Raw genomic sequence first — 21,747 nt, forward strand, 5'->3', positions numbered from 1 at the left:
TGGGCACTTCTTACATACCATACGGTCAAGCTGCTCCCACAATAGCTATATAGGGTTGAGATTTTTTATTTCTTTTTTTATTTAACCTTTATTTAATAATTCAGCTTTTGCAATAGCATTTTGACTTTCAACAGTTCAGTATCTCTAACGAAAAGTTGAGAGTGGTCAACATAATGGCAAATGGGATCCTTTATAGCAAAGATCCACCCCCCTTAGACGACATGACAAACCACATGTCTTAGGAACTTACACAAAGAAAAAACTTTACTTCAGAGAGGAGTATCCCCTAGTCAGACAGAGTGGGCTATAAATTATTGTTCAGTTTGGTCTGCTAAACAAAGCTCTTATCTCGTCCTTGGTACAAAATGGTACCAAGACATTACCCCCACCCTATGATATATATCAAATTGTCATTTAGATACAACCAATTCTAAATACAACCAATCCTGGACAAACTCACGGAGAGGAGAGTGAGGCATATAGGTCAACATAGGAACAACAAAAGAATGATTCCAGACACTGCCATCCTCCTCTCCCCGATGGGAAAAGTAGGGAGTGACTGGCACACAGACACAGTGGGACAAAAGATATGTTTACACATGATGATACCTTGACCTCTCCCATCTCTGCGGCCCAAACAACTTAGTCCGGACAGAGAACTGATAACTGCCAATGGCCACCACTATAGTACAACAAAATACATTCTTATGAGAAATAACTCATAAGCATATCATGAAAATAAAACATCTTATCTATGTTACCCAACTAATTCTGATTATTCCCCAACATGTTCCAGAGATTTTTGTAGTTCGTTCCAGTCATTGGTAGCAGAGAACTGGAAGGACAGGTGGCCTAAGGAAGAATTGGTTTTGGGGGTGACCAGAGAAATATACCTGCTGGAGTGCGTGCTACAGGTGGGTGCTGCTATGATGACTAGCAAGCTGAGATAAGGGGGGACTTTACCTAGCAGGGTCTTGTAGATGATCTAGAGCTAGTGGGTTTGGCGACGAGTATGAAGCGAGGGCCAACCAACGAGAGCGTACAGGTCGCAGTGGTGGGTAGTATATGGGGCTTTAGTGACAAAACGGATGGCACTGTGATAGACTGCATGCAATTTATTGAGTAGGGTATTGGAGGCTATTTTGTAAATGACATCGCTGAAGTCGAGGATCAGTATGATGGTCAGTTTTACAAGGGTATGTTTGGCAGCATGAGTGAAGCATGAGTTTATGATATCAAATTTCAGTTTACAACAACAACAAAAAGACATTTTCGTCTTTTGAGCTTCTAGTCATGAAATCTATGCAGCCTACTCAATCACTTTTTATAGCTACTGTTTACAGGCCTCTTGGGCCATATACAGCATTCCTCATTGAGTTCCCTGAATTCCTATCGGACCTTGTAGTCATAGCAGATAATATTCAAATTTTTTGTGACTTTAATATTCACATGGAAAAGTCCACAGACCCACTCCAAAAGGCTTTCGGAGCCATCATCGACTCAGTGGGTTTTGTCCAAAATGTCTCTGGACCTACTCACTGTCACAGTCATTTACAGTCATTCGAAAACATAATGTAACATTCACTGCTATGCGGATGACACACAGCTGTACATTTCAATGAAACATGGTGAAGCCCCAAAATTGCCCTCGCTAGTGGATGGCTGCAAACTTTATACTTTTAAACTCGGACAAAACAGAGATGCTTGTTCTAGGTCCCAAGAAACAAAGAGATCTTCTGTTGAATCTGACAATTAATCTTAATGGTTGTGCAGTCGTCTCAAATAAAACTGTGAAGGACCTCGACGTTACTCTGGACCCTGATCTCTCTTTTGACGAACATATGAAGACTATTTCAAGGACAGCTTTTTTCCATCTACGTAACATCGCAAAAATCAGAAACTTTCTGTCCACAAATGATGCAGAAAAATGTATCCATGCTTTTGTTACTTCTAGGTTAGACTACTGCAATGCTCTACTTTCCGGCTACCCGGATAAAGCACTAAAATAAACTTCAGTTAGTGCTAAATAACGGCTGCTAGAATCCTGACTAGAACAAAAAAATTGGATCATATTACTCCAGTGCTAGCCTCCCTACACTGGCTTCCTGGCAAGGCAAGGGCTGATTTCAAGGTTTTACTGCTAACCTACAAAGCATTACATGGGCTTTCTCCTACCTATCTCTCTGATATGGTCCTGCCGTACATACCTACACGTACGCTACGGTCACAAGACGCAGGCCTCCTAATTGTCCCTAGAATTTCTAGGCAAACAGCTGGAATGGTCTGCCTGCCCATGTGAGAGATGCAAACTCGGTCTCAACCTTTAAGTCTTTACTGAAGACTCATCTCTTCAGGGGGTCATATGATTGAGTGTAGTCTGGCCCAGGAGTGTGAAGGTGAACGGAAAGGCTCTGGAGCAACGAACTGCCCTTGCTGTCTCTGCCTGGCCGGTTCCCCTCTTTCCACTGGGATTCTCTGCCTCTAACCCTGTTACGGGGGCTGAGTCACTGGCTTACTGGTGCTCTTTCATGCCGTCCCTAGGAGGGGTGCGTCACTTGAGTGGGTTTTGAGTCACTGATGTGATCTTCCTGTTTGGGTTAGCGCCCCCCTTGGGTTGTGCCGTGGCGGAGATCTTTGTGGGCTATACTCGGCCTTGTCTCAGGATGGTAAGTTGGTGGTTGAAGATATCCCTCTAGTGGTGTGGGGGCTGTGCTTTGGCAAAGTGGGTGGAGTTATATCCTTCCTGTTTGGCCCAGTCCGGGGGTATCATCGGATGGGGCCACAGTGTCTCCTGACCCCTCCTATCTCAGCCTCCAGTATTTATGCTGCAGTAGTTTATGTGTCAGGGGACTAGGGTCAGTTTGTTATATCTTGAGTACTTCTCCTGTCTTATCCGGTGTCCTGTGTGAATTTAAGTATGCTCTCTCTAATTCTCTCTTTCTTTCTCTCTCTCGGCGGACCTGAGCCCTAGGACCATGCCTCAGGACTACCTGGCATGATGATTCCTTGCTGTCCCCAGTCCACCTGGCCGTGCTGCTGCTCCAGTTTCAACTGTTCTGCCTGTGATTATTATTATTTGACCATGCTGGTCATTTATGAACATTTGATGTTTGAAGTTGGCAGCACTGAATGGGAAATTAAATAATGTATCAATCTGTGGCGTGAATGGTTGAATCAATTCATCTGACATAACAGAAAGTACATTCCATTACATGAGCCACATCAGTTAATTTCAACGAACATTCTACATTACCATGGAAATGTACACTTGAGTTAACCTCTAAAACTGCCAGAGTCAAGCCTTTTGCACACCTGTTGCGTCAAACTGTATGTGTTGCGACAGAAGTCTATTCATTTCATTGGGAGGCAAACCACACCGCTGCGACTTATCTACAATGTGTAGCAGTGTGTCGAATGCATTGGATTTCCTAAATTTGTGTGTTGCATTGCCGTGCAGTACCAGTAGTAAACCACCGAAGAATTTGTTAATTTGTCATTTTATTTTTTGGGTTGTGATGCGGCGCATGAATTGTAAAGATTAAGTCAAATGTACCCTACGGCAAATAACCTGTGTGCACACGGCGTTAGAAGCTCCATGCCCAAGGGAACTAAGTGGAGCATCACAGTATTTTTACGAAACTCATATATCACTGCCAGTCTCTAAAGCAGCTTTGATCAAGCCAGACATGAAAACTCTGACACGCTCGTGATTGTCTACGTGCTGCACTTTTGTATTATTCAATGGAAGCATTGGCATTATCGTTTTTTTCCCATAAGACATGGAAAGTCTGTTTGTTGGCATGTAGTGTGCATAACAATAACTTTTACATGGTTACTGTCAAATGTGTTATTGGCATATCGCACCCAATATTTGTTTGATATGACGCTGTCATGTTTGTAGAGAAATTGCTTCAGTGAATTTCAGAAATCTTGGCTTGTCAAGGAAAGATGTGATTGGTGATAATACATTTCTTTGCGTTCCTATACACTTCCATATTAGGGATATCAGACTCAAGTCATCCATATCCTCTTTGGTGATCAGGGTTCAGATCTGAATCTACCTTCTGAATTCATCTGCCTAATGATGATGACACTGAAGCTTGGTTCCCATGGGAAATCTTAGCAAAGGTCGAGTGAGAGGGTAGAATCATAATAGCTATTTGGATGTAAAAATCGGCATAACCCCAGTGGAAAATAGTTATGTAACCTCCTGGCTTTGTATCTACTGCGATAGGATATTTTCCATCATATCACACTCCAATTCACACAAACACATCCAGACCTGAAAGGTTGTGTGCATGTGTGCCTTTTCATGTGTGTGTGACCCCCCCTTCTTTCCTGAGATATTGTTGGGGCTGGTTGTCACGGCCGTGCCTTCTCGTTAGCCTGAAACTAGGGGCGAGCACTTTGGTGGGACGCCCAGCGATCTCATTACTACAGCCTGTCCGAGCATAGAGATAGACGGATGACGGGGGGGGGGGGGGTTGGGGTTCCAACAGGCCAAGGTCAAGCAGAACCCTGTTTCCTTTTTTGTCCGGCGGGCCTCCATTGTTCTAAACCCTCATTAGCGCTAGCTGAAAAAGCCAGTCGGTAGGACCCTGTGCCCCTCCTGTGTACTGTAGAGCCCCACTATTCTACTCTCACAAGTCCCACCACTGTTCCCCTGCACTCCGCTCCACATACAGACCGGACAGGAACACAGACAGGGATACATGGACACAGACATGGAAGCTCCAAGAACACGAACATTGGAAGATCTTGGGATCGCAGTGATGAGGAGGGGAAGCTATGACGAAGCTGCGGCTTTAGGACTACATCCTGTGAGTACTAACCAACTTTAGTAGGAGTCTTTGTAGCCTTCATGGTTAAATTTTGAGTGGTGCAGATATTTTCAGCTTTATTTGACCAGGTAGGCTAGTTGAGAACAAGTTCTCATTTGCAACTGCGACCTGGCCAAGATAAAGCAAAGCAGTTCGACACATACAACAACACAGAGTTACACATGGAATAAACAAACATACAATCAAAAATACAGTAAAAAAATCTATATACAGCATGTGCAAAGGAGGTAGGATAAGAGAGGTATAAGGCAATAAATAGGCCATGGTGGCGAAGTAATTACAATATAGCAATTAAACACTGGAATGGTAGAATGTGCAGAAGATGAATGTGCAAGTAGAGATACTGGGGTGCAAAGGAGCAAGATAAATAAATAAATGCAGTATGGGGATGAGGTAGATTGGATGGGCTATTTACAGATGAGCTATGAACAGGTTCAGTGATCTGTCAGCTGCTCTGACAGCTTAATATAGGGTATTGATATGGCAAGGGTCAAATCATAATGCCTTCATTGGTGTTGCCATGTGATGGTTATATGCATTGTTTTCAATTGCGCCATTTTTGTGAAAAGATTTATCCTGCATAATTGGCTTGACATTCAATTAGAAAGACAAAGACATCACAGAGGCAAAGTTATTTGACCATATTTTCAAACAACAGCCTTTTGCATCATTATCAACAGAAAAATTGACTAATTGCTATACAGACAAAACTCAACCAATCTGGGTTTGATGGATGTTAGGAGAATGCTACCTGCCCCAATGCATAGTGCCAACTAAAGTTTGGTGGATGAGGAATAATGGTCTGGGGCTATTTTTCCACTAACCTCATTGCAACTCCCCTCCAAGTCGCCGACCACTACCTTGTATCCTTTTCCCTCTCGCTCTCATCCAACACTTCCCACACTGCCCCTACTCGGATGGTATCGCGCCGTCCCAACCTTCGCTCTCTCTCCCCCGCTACTCTCTCCTCTTCCATCCTATCATCTCTTCCCTCTGCTCAAACCTTCTCCAACCTATCTCCTGATTCTGCCTCCTCAACCCTCCTCTCCTCCCTTTCTGCATCCTTTGACTCTCTATGTCCCCTATCTTCCAGGCCGGCTCGGTCCTCCCCTCCCGCTCCGTGGCTTGACGACTCATTGCGAGCTCACAGAACAGGGCTCCGGGCAGCCGAGCGGAAATGGAGGAAAACTCGCCTCCCTGCGGACCTGGCATCCTTTCACTCCCTCCTCTCTACATTTTCCTCCTCTGTCTCTGCTGCTAAAGCCACTTTCTACCACTCTAAATTCCAAGCATCTGCCTCTAACCCTAGGAAGCTCTTTGCCACCTTCTCCTCCCTCCTGAATCCCCCCCCCCCCACCTCCCTCTCTGCAGATGACTTCGTCAAACGACACCGCTGGTTCAGCTCACACTGCCCTACCCTGTGCTCTGACCTCTCTCTCCCCTCTCTCTCTCCAGATGAAATCTCGCGTCTTGTGACGGCCGGCCGCCCAACAACCTGCCCGCTTGACCCTATCCCCTCCTCTCTTCTCCAGACCATTTCCGGAGACCTTCTCCCTTACCTCACCTCGCTCATCAACTTATCCCTGACCGCTGGTTACGTCCCTTCCGTCTTCAAGAGAGCGAGAGTTGCACCCCTTCTGAAAAAACCTACACTCGATCCCTCCGATGTTAACAACTACAGACCAGTATCCCTTCTTTCTTTTCTCTCCAAAACTCTTGAACGTGCCGTCCTTGGTCAGCTCTCCCGCTATCTCTCTCAGAATGACCTTCTTGATCCAAATCAGTCAGGTTTCAAGACTAGTCATTCAACTGAGACTGCTCTTCTCTGTATCACGGAGGCGCTCCGCACCGCTAAAGCTAACTCTCTCTCCTCTGCTCTCATCCTTCTAGACCCAGCTGCCTTCGATACTGTGAACCATCAGATCCTCCTCTCCACCCTCTCCGAGTTGGGCATCTCCGGCGCGGCCCACGCTTGGATTGCGTCCTACCTGACAGGTCGCTCCTACCAGGTGGCGTGGCGAGAATCTGTCTCCTCACCACGCGCTCTCACCACTGGTGTCCCCCAGGGCTCTGTTCTAGGCCCTCTCCTATTCTCGCTATACACCAAGTCACTTGGCTCTGTCATAACCTCACATGGTCTCTCCTATCATTGCTATGCAGACGACACACAATTAATCTTCTCCTTTCCCCCTTCTGATGACCAGGTGGCGAATCGCATCTCTGCATGTCTGGCAGACATATCAGTGTGGATGACAGATCACCACCTCAAGCTGAACTTCGGCAAGACGGAGCTGCTCTTCCTCCCGGGGAAGGACTGCCCGTTCCATGATCTCGCCATCACGGTTGACAACTCCATTGTGTCCTCCTCCCAGAGCGCTAAGAACCTTGGCGTGATCCTGGACAACACCCTGTCGTTCTCAACTAACATCAAGGCGGTGGCCCGTTCCTGTAGGTTCATGCTCTACAACATCCGCAGAGTACGACCCTGCCTCACACAGGAAGCGGCGCAGGTCCTAATCCAGGCACTTGTCATCTCCCGTCTGGATTACTGCAACTCGCTGTTGGCTGGGCTCCCTGCCTGTGCCATTAAACCCCTACAACTCATCCAGAACGCCGCAGCCCGTCTAGTGTTCAACCTTCCCAAGTTCTCTCACGTCACCCCGCTCCTCCGCTCTCTCCACTGGCTTCCAGTTGAAGCTTGCATCCGCTACAAGACCATGGTGCTTGCCTACGGAGCTGTGAAGGGAACGGCACCTCAGTACCTCCAGGCTCTGATCAGGCCCTACACCCAAACAAGGGCACTGCGTTCATCCACCTCTGGCCTGCTCGCCTCCCTACCACTGAGGAAGTACAGTTCCCGCTCAGCCCAGTCAAAACTGTTCGCTGCTCTGGCTCCCCAATGGTGGAACAAACTCCCTCACGACGCCAGGACAGCGGAGTCAATCACCACCTTCCGGAGACACCTGAAACCCCACCTCTTTAAGGAATACTTAGGATAGGATAAAGTAATCCTTCTCACCCCCCCCCCCCCCCCCTTAAAATATTTAGATGCACTATTGTAAAGTGGCTGTTCCACTGGATGTCATAAAGTGAATGCACCAATTTGTAAGTCGCTCTGGATAAGAGCGTCTGCTAAATGACTTAAATGTAATGTAATGTAAATGTAATTTTTCATGGTTCGGGCTAGGTCCCTTAGTTCCAGTGAAGGGAAATCTAAATCCTACAGCATATAAAGACATTCTAGAGGATGTTGTGCTTCCAACTTTGTGGCAACAGTTTGGGGAAGGACCTTTTCTGTTTCAGCATGACAATGTCCCTGTGCACAAAGCGAGGTCCATACAGAGATGGTTTGTCGAGATAAGTGTGGAAGAACTTGACTGGCCTGCACAGAGCCCTGACCTCAACCCCATCAAACACCTTTGTGATGAATTGGAATGCCAATTGCGAGCCAGGCCTAATTTCCCAACGTCAGTGCCCAACCTCACTAATGCTCTTGGGGCTGAATGGAAGCCCTGCAGCAATGTTCCACCATCTAGTGGAAAGCCTTCCCAGAAGAGTGGAGGCTGTTATAGCAATAAAAGGGGTAACAACTCCATATTAAAGCCCATGAATTTGGAATGAGATGTTCGACGAGCAGGTGTCCACACACTTTGGTCATGTAGTGTATGTTGGCATCTTGGGAAAACCTTGTAACTCTATTTTTGCGTATTTCAACGTTTTTCTTCTCACAAATTGAAAGTAGTAAATTCCGTCTGCTGTTGATGTGCTATGAAAGTTTCATGAAAAAGTGTGCTTTTATCCAGGATGCCAACAGAATACTGGCATTGACATTTGGTATTTAAGATTTCTCTCCACAATGTAGCAAAATGAGTAAAATGAGTATTTTTTTAATACAATTGTTCTCTCAGCCCCAGGGGAAAGATGTGTTGACTTGCAGAAAACTTGCTCTATAATTGCAGCATTTTATCTCCCCTGTCGAGGGGGGCCACTAAAATGTTTGGTCCACGAGGTGGGGGACACCCCCAACAAAATTTTGCTTAGGACTCCCAAAAGGGGGTAGGTTTTCATGAGCTTGGGTCCCAGGAAAACACAGAATTGTTTATTTGGGTCCCAGGCTGAAAAAGTAAATATGTTGATTTGAACTGTTATTATGGTGGAAATTTGACACAATTACAATCATGGTCTTGAATTGGACTCGCATTTTTCCGGTCTCGGTCTTGATGATCTCAGACCCCTAACCCCCCGGTCTCGGTCTTGATGATCTCAGACCCCTCTCCCCCCGGTCTCGGTCTTGATGATCTCAGACCCCTAACCCCCCGGTCTCGGTCTTGATGATCTCAGACCCCTCTCCCCCCGGTCTCAGTCTTGATGATCTCAGACCCCTCTCCCCCGGTCTCGGTCTTGATGATCTCAGACCCCTCTCCCCCGGTCTTGGTCTTGATGATCTCAGACCCTTCACCACCCCCAGTCTTGGTCTTGAATCGGTCTCGCTTTAGGTGGTCTCAAACACAACACTAGCTCTAACAGCACCTTCTGAACTGTTGTGATGGGCATGGCAATGTTTTCAAATCAAATCAAATTTTATTTGTCACATACACATGGTTAGCAGATGTTAATGCGAGTGTAGCGAAATGCTTGTGCTTCTAGTTCCGACAATGCAGTGATAACCAACAAGTAATCTAACTAACAATTCCAAAACTACTGTCTTATACACAGTGTAAGGGGATAAGGAATATGTACATAAGGATATATGAATGAGTGATGGTACAGAGCAGCATACAGTAGATGGTATCGAGTACAGTATATACATATGAGATGAGTGTGTAGACAAAGTAAACAGTTGGCATAGTTAAAGTGGCTAGTGATACATGTATTACATAAGGATGCAGTCGATGATGTAGAGTACAGTATATACATATGCATATGAGATGAATAATGTAGGGTAAGTAACATTATATAAGGTAGCATTGTTTAAAGTGGCTAGTGATATATTTACATCATTTCCCATCAATTCCCATTATTAAAGTGGCTGGAGTTGGGTCAGTGTCAATGACAGTGTGTTGGCAGCAGCCACTCAATGTTAGTGGTGGCTGTTTAACAGTCTGATGGCCTTGAGATAGAAGCTGTTTTTCAGTCTCTCGGTCCCAGCTTTGATGCACCTGTACTGACCTCGCCTTCTGGATGATAGCGGGGTGAACAGGCAGTGGTTCGGGTGGTTGATGTCCTTGATGATCTTTATGGCCTTCCTGCGCTGCTGCGCCTTCTTCACGACGCTGTCAGTGTGAGTGGACCAATTCAGTTTGTCTGTGATGTGTATGCCGAGGAACTTAAAACTTGCTACCCTCTCCACTACTGTTCCATCGATGTGGATAGGGGGGTGTTCCCTCTGCTGTTTCCTGAAGTCCACAATCATCTCCTTAGTTTTGTTGACATTGAGTGTGAGGTTATTTTCCTGACACCACACTCCGAGGGCCCTCACCTCCTCCCTGTAGGCCGTCTCGTCGTTGTTGGTAATCAAGCCTACCACTGTTGTGTCGTCCGCAAACTTGATGATTGAGTTGGAGGCGTGCGTGGCCACGCAGTCGTGGGTGAACAGGGAGTACAGGAGAGGGCTCAGAACGCACCCTTGTGGGGCCCCCGTGTTGAGGATCAGCGGGGAGGAGACGTTGTTGCCTACCCTCACCACCTGGGGGCGGCCCGTCAGGAAGTCCAGTACCCAGTTGCACAGGGCGGGGTCGAGACCCAGGGTCTCGAGCTTGATGACGAGCTTGGAGGGTACTATGGTGTTGAATGCCGAGCTGTAGTCGATGAACAGCATTCTCACATAGGTATTCCTCTTGTCCAGGTGGGTTAGGGCAGTGTGCAGTGTGGTTGAGATTGCATCGTCTGTGGACCTATTTGGGCGGTAAGCAAATTGGAGTGGGTCTAGGGTGTCAGGTAGGGTGGAGGTGATATGGTCCTTGACTAGTCTCTCAAAGCACTTCATGATGACGGAAGTGAGTGCTACGGGGTGGTAGTCGTTTAGCTCAGTTACCTTAGCTTCCTTGGGAACAGGAACAATGGTGGCCCTCTTGAAGCATGTGGGAACAGCAGACTGGTATAGGGATTGATTGAATATGTCCGTAAACACACCGGCCAGCTGGTCTGCGCATGCTCTGAGGGCGCGGCTGGGGATGCCGTCTGGGCCTGCAGCCTTGCGAGGGTTAACACGTTTAAATGTCTTACTCACCTCGGCTGCAGTGAAGGAGAGACCGCATGTTTTCGTTGCAGGCCGTGTCAGTGGCACTGTATTGTCCTCAAAGCGGGCAAAAAAGTTATTTAGTCTGCCTGGGAGCAAGACATCCTGGTCCGTGACTGGGCTGGGTTTCTTCTTGTAGTCCGTGATTGACTGTAGACCCTGCCACATGCCTCTTGTGTCTGAGCCATTGAATTGAGATTCCACTTTGTCTCTGTACTGACGCATAGCTTGTTTAATAGCCTTGCAGAGGGAATAGCTGCATTGTTTAAATTCGGACATGTTACCAGACACCTTGGCCTGATTAAAAGCAGTGCTTCGCGCTTTCAGTTTCACACGAATGCTGCAAACAATCCACGGTTTCTGGTTTGGGAATGTTTTTATCGTTGCTATGGGAACGACATCTTCGACGCACGTTCTAATGAACTCGCACACCGAATCAGCGTATTCGTCAATATTTTCATCTGACGCAATACGAAACATGTCCCAGTCCACGTGATGGAAGCAGTCTTGGAGTGTAGAGTCAGCTTGGTCTGACCAGCGTTGGACAGACCTCAGCGTGGGAGCCTCTTGTTTTAGCTTCTGCCTGTAGGCAGGGATCAGCAAAATGGAGTCGTGGTCAGCTTTCCCGAAAGGGGGCGGGGCAGGGCCTTATATGCGTCGCGGAAGTTAGAGTAACAATCATCCAAGGTTTTACCACCCCTGGTTGCGCAATCGATATGCTGATAAAATTTAGGGAGTCTTGTTTTCAGATTAGCTTTGTTAAAATCCCCAGCTACAATGAATGCAGCCTCCGGATAAATGGTTTCCAGTTTGCAAAGAGTTAAATAAAGTTCGTTCAGAGCCATCGATGTGTCTGCTTGGGGGGGGATATATACGGCTGTGATTATAATCGAAGAGAATTCTCTTGGTAGATAATGCGGTCTACATTTGATTGTGAGGAATTCTAAATCAGGTGAACAGAAGGATTTGAGTTCCTGTATGTTTCCTTCATCACACCATGTCCCGTTAGTCATGAGGCATACGCCCCCGCCACTCTTCTTACCAGAGAGATGATTGTTCCTGTCGGCGCGGTGCGTTGAGAAACCCGTTGGCTGCATCGCATCGGATAGCGTCTTCCCAGTAAGCCATGTTTCCGTGAAGCAGAGAATGTTGCAGTCTCTGATGTCCCTCTGGAATGCCACCCTTGCTCGGATTTCGTCAACCTTGTTGTCAAGAGACTGGACATTGGCAAGAAGAATGCTGGGAAGTGGTGCGCGATGTGCCCTTTTTCGGAGTCTGACCAGAACACCGCCTCATTTCCCTCTTTTTCGGAGTCGTTTCCTTGGGTCGCTGCATGCGATCCATTCCGTTGTCCTGTTTGAAAGGCAGAACACAGGATCCGCGTCGCGGAAAACATATTCTTGGTCGTACTGATGGTGAGTTGACGCTGATCTTATATTCAGTAGTTCTTCTCGACTGTATGTAATGAAACCTAAGATGACCTGGGGTACTAATGTAAGAAATAACACGTAAAAAAAACAAAAAACTGCATAGTTTCCTAGGAACGCGAAGCGAGGTGGCCATCTCAGTCGGCGCCGGAAGTTCCGATTGAAAAAGTCCAGGTAGCACCACGTTTATTTTCATTTCAAAATATTTTCTCCCCTCTGAACATGACCCTGAACTCTCTGATGGCACATTTCCAAACAGGATTTACCCCAGTGTTTTACCCAAACTTTTCTGTTTCCATCGACTTGGGCCCACACCCATGTTTGGGCCATGGCTCCGGCAGACCTGCTCTCTTTTGGGGTCAAAGCCACTGGTACTTATCAGCCTGTATTTACATTTACATTTACATTTACATTTAAGTCATTTAGCAGACGCTCTTATCCAGAGCGACTTACAAATTGGTGCATTCACCTTATGACATCCAGTGGAACAGTCACTTTACAATAGTGCATCTAAATCTTAAAGGGGGGGGTGAGAGGGAATACTTATCCTATCCTAGGTATTCCTTAAAGAGGTGGGTTTTCAGGTGTCTCTGGAAGGTGGTGATTGACTCCGCTGTCCTGGCGTCGTGAGGGAGTTTGTTCCACCATTGGGGGGCCAGAGCAGCGAACAGTTTTGACTGGGCTGAGCGGGAGCTGTACTTCCTCAGTGGTAGGGAGGCGAGCAGGCCAGAGGTGGATGAACGCAGTGCCCTTGTTTGGGTGTAGGGCCTGATCAGAGCCTGGAGGTACTGAGGTGCCGTTCCCCTCACAGCTCCGTAGGCAAGCACCATGGTCTTGTAGCGGATGCGAGCTTCAACTGGAAGCCAGTGGAGAGAACGGAGGAGCGGGGTGACGTGAGAGAACTTGGGAAGGTTGAACACCATACGGGCTGCGGCGTTCTGGATGAGTTGAAGGGGTTTAATGGCACAGGCAGCGAGCCCAGCCAACAGCGAGTTGCAGTAGTCCAGACGGGAGATGACAAGTGCCTGGATTAGGACCTGCGCCGCTTCCTGTGTGAGGCAGGGTCGTACTCTGCGGATGTTGTAGAGCATGAACCTACAGGAACGGGCCACCGCCTTGATGTTGGTTGAGAACGACAGGGTGTTGTCCAGGATCACACCAAGGTTCTTAGCGCTCTGGGAGGAGGACACAGTGGAGTTGTCAACCGTGATGGCGAGATCATGGAACGGGCAGTCCTTCCCCGGGAGGAAGAGCAGCTCCGTCTTGCCGAGGTTCAGTTTGAGGTGGTGATCCGTCATCCACACTGATATGTCTGCCAGACATGCAGAGATGCGATTCGCCACCTGGTCATCAGAAGGGGGAAAGGAGAAGATTAGTTGTGTGTCGTCTGCATAGCAGTTAACAATGGTTAACTGTGAACTTGAACACCTTCTCACAAAGCAACTATTTTGATTATGCAGACGTTGTTGATTCTGCTCTTCACAAGTCCTAGCTGTCAGCCCTAGCTATGGAAACCCAATTTCCCTAGTATACCATAAGGGTGTACACACTAGTGTTAGGCATTTTCAGAACACAAGGCACAAGAACACCCAAGAGAGCTGAGTCACAAGACGACCTGAGACCTTTGACCTTTTATCCAATCAATATAGGTGCAGGGCCTGTAATGAATGATGCAGTGGCCTAGAGCTCATCAATGGGTTGGATGAATGGGTCTTCTTGTTTAGTGTTCAGTGACCTACACTCAAGTGAGCATGATTGTTACGAATCCCTTTTGGCCCGACAGTCTAGGGGGGATGGTAATGAGATCCGTAACATAACTCATGCAAATTATTATTGTGGCAAAGTAAAAGTGTGCACGAAATAACCACGACAACAGAAATCTACCGTCAAACTCTAGGTTTATTTATAAACACACGGTAATGGGGGGGAGCAGGAAAAGGGGCTGAGCTGGACCCAAGGAAAGAAACAATAAGTATTCAAAAATACCCCTAAGCTAGACTAGCCTACTTTAACAACAGCTAACTAACTAACCAAAAATACAGTGGGTGGTCCGTCCAGTTCTAACTAGTGTATTTAACAAAGTTCACCTACGGGTAGTGTATGCCCATGGGCGACTTGTCTTGGTTTCCCCTTTTCCCACCAGCAAACAAACAAACACCATAACCAAAAACAATACTCACAGGTGATGACAAAGTGCTATGGAGGTGCTTTAAACAAAAGAGAGGTTTAAGACACAAAGCGAGAGTGAAACACAGAGACCTACAGACATGGCATTTACATAGAGATTGAGCTAGAGATTGAGCTGAGCTATAGAACAAACACATGATGGGGTTTTTAAACCATGGGGAAGGAACTGTGATAGGTCAGGAAATAGGAGGAGGTGTGTCTTCTGATTGATGATTGATTGTTGACTGATTGGGGAGTGATGGTTTTCACCTGTGAGGGGAGAAGGAGAGAAAAGAAACACACACACAGGATACACACACACACAGGATAACTGTCATGTTTTGTCATTAATTATCATGTCTTGTCCCTGTGCTTCCCCTTCTATTCGTTTCCCTCTGCTGGTCTTATTAGGTTCTTTCCCTCTTTCTATCCCTCTCTCTCCCCCTTCCTCTCTCACTCTCTCGCTCTCTCTTCTCTCTATCGTTCCGTTCCTGCTCCCAGCTGTTCCTATTCCCCTAATCAATCATTTAGTCTTCCCACACCTGTTCCCGATCCTTTTCCCTGATTAGAGTCCCTATTTCTCTCCTTGTTTTCCGTACCTGCCCTGTCGGATCCTTGTCTATATTCACCGTGCTGTGTCTATGTTTTGCCCTGTCGTGTCGTGTTTCCCTCAGATGCTGCGTGGTGAGCAGGTGTCTGAGTCTGCTAGGTTCAAGTGCCTTCCCGAGGCAACCTGCAGTTCTTGATCATGTCTCCAGTCTGTTCTCGTCTTTACGAGTAGTATTATGCCTTTTGTTTTGTTAAGTATCTTACTGGATTAAAGACTCTGTTTTCGCCAAGTCGCTTTTGGGTCCTCATTCACCTGCATGACAGAAGGATCCGACCAAGGAATGGACCCAGCGACTACAGACTCTCGTAACACTGCCGTCGAGATCCAAGGAGCCATGCTCGGCAGACACGAGCAGGAATTGTCTGCTGCTCGCCATGCCGTGGAGAACCTGGCCGCTCAGGTTTCCGACCTCTCTGGACAGTTCCAGAGTCTTCGTCTCGTGCCACCTGTTACTTCCTGGCCTGCCGAGCCTCCAGAACCTAGGGTTAATAACCCACCTTGCTACTCCGGGCAGCCCACTGAGTGCCGCTCCTTTCTCACCCAGTGTGAGATTGTGTTCTTTCTCCAACCTAACACATACTCTAGAGAGAGAGCTCGGGTTGCTTACGTCATTTCACTCCTTACTGGCCGGGCTCGAGAGTGGGGCACAGCTATCTGGGAGGCAAGGGCTGATTGCTCTAACAAATACCAGAACTTTAAAGAGGAGATGATTCGGGTTTTTGACCGTTCAGTTTTTGGTAGGGAGGCTTCTAGGGCCCTGGCTTCCCTATGCCAAGGTGATCGATCCATAACGGATTACTCTATTGAGTTTCGCACTCTTGCTGCCTCTAGTGAGTGGAACGAGCCGGCGCTGCTCGCTCGTTTTCTGGAGGGACTCCACGCAGTGGTTAAGGATGAGATTCTCTCCCGGGAGGTTCCTTCAGATGTGGACTCTTTGATTGCTCTCGCCATCCGCATAGAACGACGGGTAGATCTTCGTCACCAGGCTCGTGGAAGAGAGCTCGCATCAACGGTGTTTCCCTGCTCCGCATCGCAACCATCTCCCTCCTCTGGCTCAGAGACTGAGCCCATGCAGCTGGGAGGGATTCGCATCTCGACTAAGGAGAGGGAACGGAGGATCACCAACCGCCTGTGCCTCTATTGCGGATTTGATGGACATTTTGTCAATTCATGTCCAGTAAAGGCCAGAGCTCATCAGTAAGCGGAGGGCTACTGGTGAGCTCTACTACTCAGGTCTCTTCATCTAGATCATGTACTACTATGTCGGTCCATCTACGCTGGACCGGTTCGGGTGCTACATGCAGTGCCTTGATTGACTCTGGGGCTGAGGGTTGTTTCATGGACGAAGCATGGGCTCGGAAACATGACATTCCTTTCAGACAGTTAGACAAGCCTACGCCCATGTTTGCCTTAGATGGTAGTCATCTTCCCAGTATCAGATTTGAGACACTACCTTTAACTCTCACAGTATCTGGTAACCACAGTGAGACTATTTCTTTTTTGATTTTTCTTTCACCTTTTACACCTGTTGTTTTGGGTCATCCCTGGCTAGTATGTCATAATCCTTCTATTAATTGGTCTAGTAATTCTATCCTATCCTGGAACGTTTCTTGTCATGTGAAGTGTTTAATGTCTGCCATCCCTCCCATTTCTTCTGTCCCCACTTCTCAGGAGGAACCTGGCGATTTGACAGGAGTGCCGGAGGAATATCATGATCTGCGCACGGTCTTCAGTCGGTCCCGAGCCAACTCCCTTCCTCCTCACCGGTCGTATGATTGTAGTATTGATCTCCTTCCGGGGACCACTCCTCCTCGGGGTAGACTATACTCTCTGTCGGCTCCCGAACGTAAGGCTCTCGAGGATTATTTATCTGTGTCTCTTGACGCCGGTACCATAGTGCCTTCTTCCTCTCCGGCCGGGGCGGGGTTCTTTTTGTTAAGAAGAAGGACGGTACTCTGCGCCCCTGCGTGGATTATCGAGGGCTGAATGACATAACGGTTAAGAATCGTTATCCGCTTCCCCTTATGTCATCAGCCTTCGAGATTCTGCAGGGAGCCAGGTGCTTTACTAAGTTGGACCTTCGTAACGCTTACCATCTCGTGCGCATCAGAGAGGGGGACGAGTGGAAAACGGCGTTTAACACTCCGTTAGGGCATTTTGAGTACCGGGTTCTGCCGTTTGGTCTCGCCAATGCGCCAGCTGTTTTTCAGGCATTAGTTAATGATGTTCTGAGAGACATGCTGAACATCTTTGTTTTTGTCTATCTTGACGATATCCTGATTTTTTCACCGTCACTCGAGATTCATGTTCAGCACGTTCGACGTGTTCTACAGCGCCTTTTAGAGAATTGTCTCTACGTAAAGGCTGAGAAGTGCTCTTTTCATGTCTCCTCCGTTACTTTTCTCGGTTCCGTTATTTCCGCTGAAGGCATTCAGATGGATTCCGCTAAGGTCCAAGCTGTCAGTGATTGGCCCGTTCCAAGGTCACGTGTCGAGTTGCAGCGCTTTTAGGTTTCGCTAATTTCTATCGGCGTTTCATTCGTAATTTCGGTCAAGTTGCTGCCCCTCTCACAGCTCTTACTTCTGTCAAGACGTGTTTTAAGTGGTCCGGTTCCGCCCAGGGAGCTTTTGATCTTCTAAAAGAACGTTTTACGTCCGCTCCTATCCTCGTTACTCCTGACGTCACTAGACAATTCATTGTCGAGGTTGACGCTTCAGAGGTAGGCGTGGGAGCCATTCTATCCCAGCGCTTCCAGTCTGACGATAAGGTTCATCCTTGCGCTTATTTTTCTCATCGCCTGTCGCCATCTGAGCGCAACTATGATGTGGGTAACCGTGAACTGCTCGCCATCCGCTTAGCCCTAGGCGAATGGCGACAGTGGTTGGAGGGGGCGACCGTTCCTTTTGTCGTTTGGACAGACCATAAGAACCTTGAGTACATCCGTTCTGCCAAACGACTTAATGCCCGTCAAGCTCGTTGGGCGTTGTTTTTCGCTCGTTTCGAGTTTGTGATTTCTTACCGTCCGGGTAGCAAAAACACCAAGCCTGATGCCTTATCCCGTCTGTTTAGTTCTTCTGTGGCTTCTACTGATCCCGAGGGGATTCTTCCTTATGGGCGTGTTGTCGGGTTGACAGTCTGGGAATTGAAAGACAGGTTAAGCAAGCACTCACGCACACTGCGTCGCGCGCGCTTGTCCTAGTAACCTCCTTTTCGTTCCTGTTTCCACTCGTCTGGCTGTTCTTCAGTGGGCTCACTCTGCCAAGTTAGCTGGTCATCCCGGTGTTCGAGGCACTCTTGCGTCTATTCGCCAGCGCTTTTGGTGGCCGACTCAGGAGCGTGACACGCGCCGTTTCGTGGCTGCTTGTTCGGACTGCGCGCAGACTAAGTCGGGTAACTCTCCTCCTGCCGGTCGTCTCAGACCGCTCCCCATTCCTTCTCGACCATGGTCTCACATCGCCCTAGACTTCATTACCGGTCTGCCTTTGTCTGCGGGGAAGACTGTGATTCTTACGGTTGTCGATAGGTTCTCTAAGGCGGCACATTTCATTCCCCTCGCTAAACTTCCTTCCGCTAAGGAGACGGCACAAATCATTATCGAGAATGTGTTCAGAATTCATGGCCTCCCGTTAGACGCCGTTTCAGACAGAGGTCCGCAATTCACGTCACAGTTTTGGAGGGAGTTCTGTCGTTTGATTGGTGCGTCCGTCAGTCTCTCTTCCGGGTTTCATCCCCAGTCTAACGGTCAAGCAGAGAGGGCCAATCAGACGATTGGTCGCATACTACGCAGCCTTTCTTTCAGAAACCCTGCGTCTTGGGCAGAACAGCTCCCCTGGGCAGAATACGCTCACAACTCGCTTCCTTCGTCTGCTACCGGGTTATCTCCGTTTCAGAGTAGTCTGGGTTACCAGCCTCCTCTGTTCTCATCCCAGCTTGCCGAGTCCAGCGTTCCCTCCGCTCAAGCGTTTGTCCAACGTTGTGAGCGCACCTGGAGGAGGGTGAGGTCTGCACTTTGCCGTTACAGGGCACAGACTGTGAGAGCCGCCAATAAACGCAGGATTAAGAGTCCAAGGTATTGTTGCGGCCAGAGAGTGTGGCTTTCCACTCGCAACCTTCCTCTTACGACAGCTTCTCGTAAGTTGACTCCGCGGTTCATTGGTCCGTTCCGTGTCTCCCAGGTCGTCAATCCTGTCGCTGTGCGACTGCTTCTTCCGCGACATCTTCGTCGCGTCCATCCTGTCTTCCATGTCTCCTGTGTCAAGCCCTTTCTTCGCACCCCCGTTCGTCTTCCCTCCCCCCTCCCGTCCTTGTCGAGAGCGCACCTATTTACAAGGTACGTAAGATCATGGACATACGTTCTCGGGACGGGGTCACCAATACTTAGTGGATTGGGAGGGTTACGGTCCTGAGGAGAGGAGTTGGGTTCCGTCTCGGGACGTGCTGGACCGTTCGCTTATTGATGATTTCCTCCGTTGCCGCCAGGGTTCCTCCTCGAGTGCGCCAGGAGGCGCTCGGTGAGTGGGGGGTACTGTCATGTTTTGTCATTAATTATCATGTCTTGTCCCTGTGCTTCCCCTTCTATTCGTTTCCCTCTGCTGGTCTTATTAGGTTCTTTCCTCTTTCTATCCCTCTCTCTCCCCCTCCCTCTCTCACTCTCTCGCTCTCTCTTCTCTCTATCGTTCCGTTCCTGCTCCCAGCTGTTCCTATTCCCCTAATCAATCATTTAGTCTTCCCACACCTGTTCCCGATCCTTTTCCCTGATTAGAGTCCCTATTTCTCTCCTTGTTTTCCGTACCTGCCCTGTCGGATCCTTGTCTATATTCACCGTGCTGTGTCTATGTTTTGCCCTGTCGTGTCGTGTTTCCCTCAGATGCTGCGTGGTGAGCAGGTGTCTGAGTCTGCTAGGTTCAAGTGCCTTCCCGAGGCAACCTGCAGTTCTTGATCATGTCTCCAGTCTGTTCTCGTCTTTACGAGTAGTATTATGCCTTTTGTTTTGTTAAGTATCTTACTGGATTAAAGACTCTGTTTTCGCCAAGTCGCTTTTGGGTCCTCATTCACCTGCATGACAATAACTGTATCCGTAACAATGATTCACGTTCATGATTGTGAATATGGGGGCTGGTTCTCTGACGAAAGTGGGTCACGCGAGGTAGCTATATATGGCCAATGTGGGTCTGTCAGTGGGTAAATTTGCGAGATAGTCTGCTGCTCTGATGTGGGCTTGCTGGAAAAGAGGGCACCGCTCTACGGTAGGGTGCCAGAGGGTAAAACGGCGAGGGTTGCTTTGTTGTATATCCTTGTCTTGGTGATTGACGTTTACTTCCAGCCCAAAACTCCTCATTGGGAGTGTCTATCCAGCATTTTTCTTCCTTTCTCTTTGGTCGGCCCGAAATCCAGTTTCTGTAAGGTCTGTTTGTGGGGAGAGGTAATCAAAGTAGGACAGTCTGTCAAAAACAAGATGACGGCCAGATAATCAAAATGCCACACTTAGTTTTTTTAAATTGGTTTTCTTTTTGATGACAGAGAAAGATTTTATTTTCCTGTGATTACGCCTAACCTGGATAAAGTTGGTCCACTAAAACCGTTGGTGTGTTGTTGAATTAAAGTAGTATTCATGGTTTTTGTTTAACTCACTTTAATAACAACTAATAATCATACAGGTTTTGCGGTTCAAAGCCATTCCAGCTCTAACGTTCTAGTCACATCTTCATTCTTATAACAGGTAGGTCTTCTCGTGATATAGTCTATTCAACTATACTACATACTTTCCCTTGTTAGAATTGAAGTACACAACTTTGACAATAAAATTGATATTCCTGTTTCAGTAGCTTACACAAATTAAATACTATTTTCTTTTACATTACAGGTAAGTACTTTTAAAAAAAAATTCACAACCTGTTTTTAAACATTAACCAAAGTTTCAATCGTAATTTTCAGTGCCTCTATATCAACATTCAACAGTCATTTATGGAACTGTTTGGAAACAAATCTTATTTTATCTCAGTTCTTTAGATTTGAGTTTCTTTGTCTTTTTCACAAATCTACCACTCCTGGTAGTCACTTCTGATAGTTCCATGGCGTTATATACTTCCACGGCTTCCATGGCTGAGTCATTGGCATGTTTTGGAACGCTAAACACAAGTTGCAAAAGAGTGTGTCAAAAGTGTTTGACATTCCTGATGAGTTTATAGCCATCTTCTGTGCTCACTAGTTCAAATGAGTTGTCTTAGGTGTGTCTCAGTAACATGCAACTAGGCGTGTCTCTCGGAACTTGGCATCCATTCACCGTACTTGCGATGTGCACAATGTCTCCAACATTAAAGTTGTGTTCTTTGGCTCTGTTTGTTTTGTCAGCACATTGTTTCATTTTCTGTTGGTAGGTTTTGTAGTGATTTTGATTGTCTTTTGCTTTTAGTTTATTCCAGTATCTTCTCAATGCTTGGCAACTTTGTTCGATTGTCTCTTCCA

At 47.5% G+C, this 21,747-nt stretch overlaps 1 protein-coding gene across 1 annotated transcript in view; it reads left to right on the forward strand.

Moving 5' to 3' along the window:
* Positions 1–4,629: 4,629 nt before the first annotated feature.
* The window catches only part of LOC123994855 (T-cell activation Rho GTPase-activating protein-like), a 49,728-nt gene continuing 32,610 nt past the window's right edge, over positions 4,630–21,747 (forward strand). Inside the window, exon 1 of the mRNA XM_046297908.1 lies at positions 4,630–4,820. Coding sequence (XP_046153864.1) covers positions 4,713–4,820 — 108 coding nt within the window. The 5' untranslated portion in view covers positions 4,630–4,712. The remainder of the gene's footprint in view (positions 4,821–21,747) is intronic.

Source organism: Oncorhynchus gorbuscha, linkage group LG14 (genome assembly GCF_021184085.1).
Source record: "Oncorhynchus gorbuscha isolate QuinsamMale2020 ecotype Even-year linkage group LG14, OgorEven_v1.0, whole genome shotgun sequence".
Taxonomy (NCBI): Eukaryota; Metazoa; Chordata; class Actinopteri; order Salmoniformes; family Salmonidae; genus Oncorhynchus; species Oncorhynchus gorbuscha.